The sequence below is a fragment of the Chrysochloris asiatica genome, unplaced genomic scaffold, assembly GCF_000296735.1.
Source record: "Chrysochloris asiatica unplaced genomic scaffold, ChrAsi1.0 scaffold00067, whole genome shotgun sequence".
NCBI lineage: Eukaryota > Metazoa > Chordata > Mammalia > Afrosoricida > Chrysochloridae > Chrysochloris > Chrysochloris asiatica.
Window position 1 is genome coordinate 10833519 of NW_006408585.1, and position 10723 is coordinate 10844241.

Sequence of the window (10723 nt, forward strand, 5' to 3'; positions counted from 1 at the left end):
ATAACAACATGTTGTTGTTAAGTGCTGTTGAGTTGATTCTGACCCATAGCAACCCTGTATAGGGTTTCCAAGGAGCAGCTGGTGAGCTTGAACCACCGACCTTGCAGTTCAAATGATTTTGCAGTGTGATACATTAGCCCACAGCACCACATCAGGACTCCAAGAAATATAGACAGAGACATAAATTAAGACATCATAGCTGGCAAGAATCGTAAGCATTCTTGTCAGGCATGTCGAGAGAAGTCAGATACCTTTCTTACTAAATGACAGGAAGTGCTTACTTCTCACGGTGAAATATTAGGAATGTCAAAGTGTCATTTTAATGGTGCCCATAATCAGGCCACGGAATGTGAGAAGCACCAAAACATACTCAGCAGTTTCCCTTTGGACAGTGTCAGCAATGCGTTTCCTCCTAAGACATATTGAGAACATGTATAATTAGGTCATTTGAGAAATTAAAGGAGGGCAAATAGAGTCCTGACAACTGAAATGGAGCTATTATTTATTGCCAGCATTTATAAAATATCACAGCCACTCTCGCTACCCCACTGGGCTATTTTTAAAAACACAAATAAGCAAACCATTTGAGGGTTGCTTTCAGTCATAGATTAAATTTTCTATTTCTGAATCATGCTAAAGATGCAGCCGTTTATAAATAAATGGTTAGTATATTATGATTGTCTTGACCCCAAAAATGATTGTATCTAAGGGGGAAAGACTTGATGTTCACTAGTAGCGTAGTGGTTACAAATCGGGCTGCGAACCTCACGGTCAGCAGTTCGAAACTACCAGCTGCTCCGCGGGAGAAAGATGAGGCTTTCTGTTCCCGCAAAGATTTACCCCCTCGGAAACCCTGTACAGGGTCGCTATGAGTCGGAACCAACTCCATGGCACATAACAACAACAACAAATTAGTCTTTTAAGGAGCTCTGGTAGTGTAGTGGTTACGAGTCAGGCTGCTAACCTCAAGGACAGCTGTTTGAAACTACCAGCGGTTCCGTGGGAGAAAGATGAGGCTTTCGGCTTCTGTAAAGATTTACAGCCTCGGAAACCTTATGCAGGGTCACTATGAGTCAGAACTGACTCCACGGCATACCACCACCTCTACCATTAGTCTTTCATGTCAAAATGAAACATGAACAGAATGAGAGAACTTTACGTTTTTTATACTTATCAGTAGCATGGGAGTTCTAGTGTGGTGCTGTGGGTTAATGTGCTAGACTGCAAAATTGGTTTGAACCTCAAGGTTGGCGGTTCAAGCTCACCAGCTGCTCCTTGGAAAAACCCTACACAGGGTCACTATAGGTCAGAACCGACTCGGCAGCACTTAACAACAACAGAAACATCAGTAGTAGCATGGATTTATCTGAAATTTCTGCTGGCCAGAATTATCAATTCACAATGCTCACATATAATCTATGCATTATGAATAACTTCTTAATATTTGTTTCCTTGGAATATTGATGGATTTACAAGTGGCAAGGTAATCAGTTATGTGTTTCCATTTGTATGATGAAGTCATTTCTTTCATTTGCTGGTAAGCTTTTGATGTGCAAATAAGGTTTTCCATGAGGAATTATTTGCTTCTAATATATGATTTCACCTTGGAAATCTATAAACTTCTTTAAAAGATTAGAAATTTATTGAAAAATGTTGGGAAATAATCATTTAGTTCTTGCAGTTTTGAAAAGCAGTGCATCTCTGGGTTCCTGTCTTGTTTAATAGAATTCACAGAGGCCTGAGAACCAGAGGAATCACCCCAATGGAGATGGGGCACTGAGAGGATTCTCTCTCTGCTGACTGTTTCATTCCAAGGAAAAGTAGATGTCAGACTAGAAAGCTAGCAACCTTTCCTTCAGATCTGGTCTCTTCCTTTATCTTTTAAAATTGTTAATCAAGATTTTTCTTTCATTTTCAAATTGCCTTGTACACAGGAGGTAACCTGGTGGGTAATGAAGGTTCAGCAGACCTCAAATTTCTTAGCAGATTTAGGAAATGAGTCTGTGCCTCTTCAGCCTGGAACCCAACTCTTTTCCAGCTATATTTGAGTCTTTGTGCGGTTAGTTACCCAAACTTCCTAGTTTCACGAAGAACTGCTGGAGTATGTCAGTTAAACTCCATCTTTCATTTCTTAAACTATACTTTCGTGAGTTCAAACTTGGCTCCAGTGTTCTATAGGACAGAACACTGGAGTTGAGCTGCTACTATTTGTGCTGATATTACATATTAAGGTTCCCCAGATGACCTTTTATTTCAGTCTTGCTTTTGGCTTACATTTCTACAGTAATTAGTCATGTTAACCCAACAGAATGCAAAAATCATAGAATAATATCATTCATATCACATGCCAATAAAATGTTGTTAATTCAAAAACATTTGCAGTAGCACATTAATAGGGAACTGCCAAAAATCCAAGCTGGATTGAGAAGAGGACTTGGACTAAGGGATATCATTGCTAACATCAGATGGATCTTGATTGAAAGCAGAGAATACCAAAAAGATGCTAACTTGTGCTTCATTAACTGTGCAAAGGAATTTGTGTAGATCACAAACTATTGATAGCATTCTGAAGAATGGGTATTCCAGAATATATCATTGTACTCATAAGGAACCTGTACATAGACCAAGAGGCAGTTTGAACAGAACAAGGGGATACTGAATGACTTAAAATCAGGAAAAGTGTGCACCAGAGTTGTATTCTTTCACCATACTTATTCAATCTGTATGCTGAGCAAATAATCCAAGAAGATGGATTATATGAAGAAAAATGTGGCATCAGGATAGGAGAAAGACTCATTAACAACCTATGATATGCAGATGATACAACCATGCTGGCTGAAAGCAAAGGGGACTTTGTATACTTACTGATGAAGATCAAAGACTACAGCCTTCAGTTTGGATTGCATCTCATTGTAACGAAAGCAAAAATCTTTACAACTGAACCAATAACACTGATAAACCAAGAAAAGATTCAAATTGCCAAAGACTTCATTTTGCTTGGATGCACAATCAACACTCATGGAAGCAGCAATCAAATCAAATGACATGTTGCATTAGATAAATCTGCTGCAAAAGACCTCTTTAAAATGTTAAAGAGCAAATATGCCACTTTGAGGACTAAGGTGTACCTGACCCAAGCCATGATATTTTCAATTGCCTCGTATTTATGTGAAAGTTGGAAAATGAATAAGGAAGACTGTAGAAGAATCAATACATTTGATTTATGTTGTTGGTCAAGAATAATAGAAGCTCCATGGACTACCAGAAGAACTAACAAATGTGTGTTGGAAGAAGTACAGCCAGAGTGTTCCTTAGAAGCCAGGATGGTGAGACTTTGTCTCTCATACTTCTGACATGTTATCAAGAGGAAGCAGTCCCTGGAGAAGGACCTCATGCTTGGTAAAGTAGAGGGCCAGCAAAAAAGAGGAAGACCCCTAAAGTCTTCAACAATGAGCTCAAGCATAACAATTGTGGGGATGGTAAAGGATGAGGTAGTGTTTCATTCATCTGTGCATAGTGTCACTATGAGTCAGAACTGACTTGATTGGCACCTAACAACACCAGTCTTGTGCAGCATAGATTGAGTCTTTTCCTGAGCAAGGGTGTAAAGTATGGGTAGTCGAATCACCCTTTTATCTTCTCTTGGCAAGAATACTTCGGAACACAGCCAAGGGAAGAGAAAACTAGGTTCTAATGGTTCTCAGATTTTCTGCCTACAAGTAACCCATAGCCCCTTCAACAAGGTGCAGTCAGTGGGTCTACTGGATGTTACACACACACCCTTCAGTTTTCCTTCTAGGAGTTCTTTCCCTGTTTTCCAACCAGCTTTCCCTTTGAGATCATTTTTCAAATTGATTTTATTCATTTGCAAATAGATATGTGTGCTGGAGCAGGGAGATATCAAGATATCTACACCCCTTGGGTTTGACATCTACCCTAGTATAGTAACCTACCCTCGTCTCCCTCACACACAAGGCATCTGCCTGGCTGTAGACTGCCACACCCCTTTCATTGTTGTTGTTGTTAAGTGCCGTCAAGTTGGTTCCAAATCATAGTGACTCTGTATAGAGTTTCCTAGGAGTGGCTGGTGAGTTTGAACCACTGACCTTGTGAATTCAACCAACCTTACAGTCCAGCACATTATCCAGGACCTCTTTCACTAGTGTGACATTCATGTGAAGTCTACAGATTGTGTACAAAGATGGTTCCTTGAAAATAAATTTTTCAGTCTGCCTAAATACACTAAGAAAGAGGACAAGGATGAAAATTAGGGCCACTCACATTGGCCAAGCCATTAACATATATCCCAAATTGACCTTCTATCCTTTAGTGCTGAACCTGAATGCACACTGCCAAGTGGAGTTATGGGTCCTATGATTTTAGGGGCTGTGCAGGCCTTGGGGTCCAAGGAACCACTGAAAGCTAATGAAGCTCTTCATAGGCTACTCAGCTCCAGGAAATATAATTAATCTCAATGCCAAGCAAGGTTATTTGGATTATGATAATTTGTTTAAAACTTTAAAATCCTTGAGGAAATACTGTAGCAAGAGAATTGAATTATCATCTGAATTGTCAACTGAAGGGTCATCTCATTATCCTGGACTTTAGAAGAGCTGGTATCCTTATGAGAATAATAATTCTGGACACCATCTCTGAATGGAAACCGGGAATGGGATGAGACTGGTAAAGCCTCATGGAGATCCAGAGAAGGCCCAGAACCTTGTGGCTTTTGCGGGCCTGAGCTGTTCAAAGATAAAAAATGAAGATACAACAAATGAAAACAATCTAGAAGCCAGATGTTCTCAAGCCTTTTTCTGTATTTGAGAGGTACAAGAAACCTGGCTTTCTACAGGGTCACAGGTGGCATTTAACATAGTGAACTCACAAAGTGTCTACCTTTAAAGTCTTTTGTTTGGGCTTTAGGAACAGACACAAATGACTTCATGGTCCCCTCTGATTATTCTTGAAAGATGTTGCAGAGGAAGATAGTTGACTCAGAAGGTGATGCTGCTGAACTGGCATGCTGGGATAATGAGCTAGAGGAATCCCATTCCCCAAGGTAGTCATCCTGTAAGGGCACATCATGATGAGAGATTAAGAGGTTTAAAATAAGCATTACAGTCACTATAAATACTAAAACCCTCACCCAGACTAATTTCGGTTGATGGGTTTCCCATCCTATTTAGATGCCTTGGGTTAGCTTAGAGAATGGAAGAGGAGTAAGTTTTTAAGAGCAATGTTTTTTCCAAAGCCAAATAGGTGAAACCACTAGAGGATACATTTTAGCAGCAAAGCCCCTCATATGATATGTCCCAGAAGCATTTTTGTGGTTGTCATTCTGTGGCTGGGTATGCAATCATTTTTGACATGATATTTAAAGCACTGACTTCAAGAAGATGTATTTTAAGAGCCCTAAATTCTGTATAGTATTTCATATTTTTCTATTGAGAAGGAAAACAGACTATTAATCCTTCTTTGACATGATTGATCTGAAAATGTTTGTTACTTAGATATGTTCTTGGCTTGTTTGTTCTATGAAAATTTCAAGAATATTTACTATCTATAATTAAACTAAACAGAGTCGCAAGGGTCATCTAAATGACCACTCCAAATAGGTCTTCCAGCCAGCTGAGATCCCTTGTTTCTAACTGCTAAAATAAGAAATATATTGAGATTTTCTTAAGATTAAAATATGGCCTTAGAAGATTTGTGGAATTTAAATAAAAATATAGCAAACAATTTAGCTTATATACCTCCCCCCATATCAGGAACCACTGTGATATTGTTGTTATTGGGTGCCACAAAGTCAGTTCCAACTCACAGCAACCCCGTGTACAATAGAACAAAATGCTGCCGGTCCTGCCCCATCATCATAGGTCTATGTTTGAGGCCATTGTTGCAATCCATCTCATTGAGGGCCTTCCTCTTTTTCACTAACATTCTATTTACCAGGCATGGTGTCCTTCTCCAGGTACTGGTCCTTACGATAACATTGCCAAAGTATCTAAGATGGCGTCTTGCTTCCTTTACTTTTAAGAAGGATTCAGGCTGTATTTCTTCCAAGATAGATTTGTTCCGTCTTCTGTCAGTCCCTTGCATAGTCAATATTCTTAACCAACACCATAATTTAAATTCATCAGTTCTTCTTTGATCTTCCTTATTCATTGCCCAGCTTTCACATCCATATGAAGCTATTGAGAATACCATGACTTTGGACAGGTACATGGTATTCTCATGGTACATGGTACTATACTATACAGTCCTGGGTACTGTCCTATGAAGCTTGGATGTGATCATTGTTGTTGTTGTTGTTATGTGCCATCGAGTCGGTTCCGACCCATAGCGACCCTGTATAGGGTTTCCGAGGGTGTAAATCTTTACGGGAGTAGAAAGCCTCATCTTTCTCCCGCGGAGCACCTGGTAGTTTCGAACCGCTGACCTTAAGGTTCGCAGCCCGATTCGTAACCACTACGCTACCAGAGCTCCTTGATCATACTGATTTTTAAATATTGACGTTTCCTACATTTAAACATTGATGTGCCAGGGCAGTTAGATTTATGGAGGCATTTAAGACTGCATGAAAATAAGTAAGTGCTCTGGAATTGCCACCTTTTCTCAATGTTACCTGTAATTTCTTATGATCGACACAGTCAGTAAAACACAGGTATACATCTTTCTGTAATTCTCTGTTTTCAGCCGAGATCCATCTGACACCAGCAATGATACCCTGCATCCTCTTCTGAATCCAGCTTGAATTTCCGGCAGTTCCCTGTCAGTGTACTGCTGGGATTGTTTATGAATTGTCTTCAGTAAAATTTTACTTGCATGTAATGTTAAAGGATATTGCTTGATAATTTCTACATTCTGTTGGATCCCCTTTCATTGGAACGGGCACAAATATGGGTCTCTTCCAGTTGATTGTCCATAGCTTTCAAATTTCTTGACATAGATGAGAAAGTACTACCTCCAGCACCGTATCCACTTGTAGAAACATTTCTATTGATATTCTGTCAGTCTCTGGAGCTTAATTTTTTGGCAGTGCCTTCAGTGAAGCTTGGACTTCTTCCTTCAATATCATCAATTCTTGTGTATAGGCTACCTCCTGAAATCATTGAATGTCGATAGTGACTTTGTATATTCCTTCCTCTTCTTTTGATGCTTTCTGAGTCATTCAGTATTTGCCTGTAGAATCCTTTTCAATACTTCAGTTTGAGGCTTGAATTTTTTCTTCAGTTCTTTAGATTTGAGAAATCCCTTTTGGTTCTCTAACTCCTGGTCTTTGCACATTTCCTTATAATACTTTATTTTGTCTTCTCTAACTGCCCTTTGAAATCTTCTGTTCAGCTCCTTTATTTCATCATTTCTCCCATTCATGATAACCTCATGGCAGGGTTGAATAGAACAGAGTGTTAATTCTAATGAACTTTAACATTATGTGATGATTCATATGTAAAAGTGTCAATTCTTATAAGTGTTCAATATCTATGGAGGTATCTAGGTTTAGGGAATTGTGAAAACAGTCTATAGGACCAGAAAAAAATTAAAAATAAAAGAAACAAAGTATTTCCTGACCAAAAGGAAGGAACAGAAATGTAGTATGATCATCCACAGGATATGAGCACAGTTGGGAGCTCTTCCTTCTCTGAGTGAGCTACTAGTCTAAAGAGAGAGATAAAATATTTCTATTATAAGTTTTCTCAAGATAGGCATTGGATATGGTCAAAGATTATATCAATTTATAGCATAATTTTATAGCAATTCAAAATTATAACCATGGTGATCTCTGATGCAGCTTATATTCATGTGCTTCTGAAAATATGAACCTGGACCACTTAAACTGACATATCAATTACACCAGTGTCTCTTTCAATTGCTTTCATGGAGAGAAGCGTTTTCTCTTCAGGGAACCAGACTACACTGTTACTTAAGCTCTTAAAGCATAAATATCTGAATAGTTGAGATGTTAAAAAGATTCTTCTGCATGGCATGAGCAATAATTTATAGATTATGTATAGTGAGTTTCTGTAAATTACTGCTCACGTCATGGAGAAGAATCTTTTTAACATCTCAACTATTCAGATTTTTATGTTTTAAGAACCTAACTAACAGTGTAGTCTACTTCCCTGAAGTGAAAACGCTTCTCTCCATGAAAGCAATTGAAAGAGACACTGGTGTAATTGATACATCAGTTTAAGTGGTCCCGGCTCATATTTTCACGAGCACATGAATATAAAATGCAGTGGAGATCTTTAGAAGGCTCACCATGGTTACAATTTTGAATTACTCTAAATCTCTATAATCTTTGACCACATCCAATTTTTGTTTTAAGTAAACATGTAATAGACATGTTCTGCATGTATATTTTTACTAATGGCTAACACAGAAAAGAAGAACTCCCAATTGTGGTTCTATCCTAGAGATGATCATATTACAGGTTCCTCCCTTTCCAGAAAGTGTTTTTATGTTCACTCTACAGGCTGCTTATTTTCACAGTTCCCTATACGCAGATACCTCCATAGATGTTATCAAACACTTTTAAGAATTAAGACTTTTACACATCATGCTAAAGTTCACTGGGATTAACACTGTCCTATTAACCTTGCCTTGAAGTAATTACCTATTTACTTGACCAAGAGAACCTAACTGACCAAAAGGAAACAATTAATTCAAGTTTGTTAATCCTGCACATTCAGTTTTAAGAAAGAAATCTATTAGTGCAAAATAAGAGTTTTTTAAAAAACAAACCAAATCAGAAAATTTCAGAGTCTGATGTGCCTTTTCGTTTCCCTGAAATCAGATTGCCCAGAGAGTTGTTGCAAATCCCTGGCTGAAAGATAAATCCCCAAATCAAAGGAAATGATAACCCTTACAGAATTTCCAGGTCTTGACAACTCCTTACCATGTTAATTTATGAGTCTATTACTTCTTGTTTGGGAAATTTCCGTGACAGCTCATGGGGTGTGTATTAAATGATATTCTCTATAGTTTGAGGCATAGCCAAACTAGAACACACTCCTGGCACTTTAGAGAATATGATATTCACTCAGCAAGAGAAAGTCCTCCCATCAAGCAGCCTCCTGGATAACATTTATGAAGACAGTTTTTCACTGCTGACATACCAGGCGTCTGTTTCCAAGTACTCCCACGGTTTCTCATAATGGACATGTTTAGTAAGGAGCTGCTCTGAAATCAACAACGCACTTGCTTTGGGTGGTCATTAACAAAAGAATTGCTTTAGCAGCAGCTAAATTCATGTGTCATTGTGAGCATATTTCTTGCACTGGCCTCAGCAGAGCCAACAGTTTGTTGTGATAGATAATTTGCTAATATTGTCCAAAAGGGCTCCCTTTTCCCCACCCTCCAAAGGAAAACCGAAAAAAAAAAAAAAAAATCAAAGATATGAAAAGCTATCTACAGAAGAACTTACTTACTTGGGAATACTCAGAACTGAAGTTTAACCACATTAATTGCTACACACACTTAATTTTCTTATCAATTTCCATCTTGATTTTAAAGACAGAATATTCCACAACAAAATGGCATCTTGTTCCCTATTCCATGGTTGTTATTTTATTGTTTACTATGGCCTTGAAATGTTTTCTAGTAAGATAAGTGCAAGGTAATTGAAAAACAGGATGCAACATAGCATTTCACTAAGAGAGTAGACTCCTGTTTTGAATATTACAAGGATTATACCAATTTACAGTCAACCATTATGACTTCATTTGAATTATGATTATTTCTCTTTATGCCATTAATGCTCTAGAATAATTAAATAAAATGATCTTTCTGTGGTTAACAACAACAACAAAAATTAATTTGCATGTAAACAAAAGGAAGAACTGGTCTCTATTTGACATTCAAAGTAACCATGCAGTCTCAGTTCATTCTTGCTTAAATCACTCTGAGAGGTTATTTGCTTTCTTTTTCCCCTTGGCTTAAATTTTGCCTCTTTAATCAAGTCTTGGTAATGTGGAGATCTTCAAAAGCATGCCTTGATCCAAGAAGCTGATGAAAATGTTTCCTGAGTAATTGGAAGCAAAGGAATACAGACGACAGTGCATAGACATAACTTCCTATTAAAATTATTTCACCAACATGGACATTCATCTTTAGAATTCTGAGCTAAAATTAAACTAAAAATTATCATCCCTTTAATTAGAACATGAACAGTTTTTATCCTCTGTGCCTGGATGTGATTGATCATTCTGATTTTTAGGAGAAATACAGGAGAGGTCAATCTTTAATGATCAATCATTAAAGAACGATCAATCATTCTGATTTTTAAAGATTGACCTCTCCTATATTTCAACATTGATATACAAGAGGCAATTAGATGATATGTGGAGGTATTTAGTAACTTTTATGAAGTCTTGCTCTGGAATACAGAGGCATCAATTTTATTTTATTTTTTTCTATTTTGTTGCCTTCTCTTTGACAGATAGTTGCTGCAATCATGGCGATCACGGGGATCGTCATGATGGCTTACGCAGATAATTTCCACGCGGACTCCATCATAGGAGTGGCATTTGCAGTGGGCTCAGCCTCTACATCTGCATTATATAAGGTGTGTTCTGCCCTCTCTTTTGTCGTCAAATGTCATAGGTAGATTAGATTTAATAAAGCAAGGAAGCACAAAGAAAAGAACTATACATATACATATACCAAGAAAAGAACTATACATATACATATACCAAGAAAAGAACTATACATATACATATAC

General features: G+C 37.9%; 1 protein-coding gene across 1 annotated transcript in view; it reads left to right on the top strand.

Moving 5' to 3' along the window:
• Window positions 1-10723, top strand: part of SLC35F4 (solute carrier family 35, member F4) — a 362691-nt gene that overhangs the window by 339284 nt on the left and 12684 nt on the right. The window contains exon 5 of the mRNA XM_006864641.1: window positions 10442-10567. Within this exon, the coding sequence (XP_006864703.1) occupies window positions 10442-10567 (126 nt within the window). The remainder of the gene's footprint in view (window positions 1-10441; window positions 10568-10723) is intronic.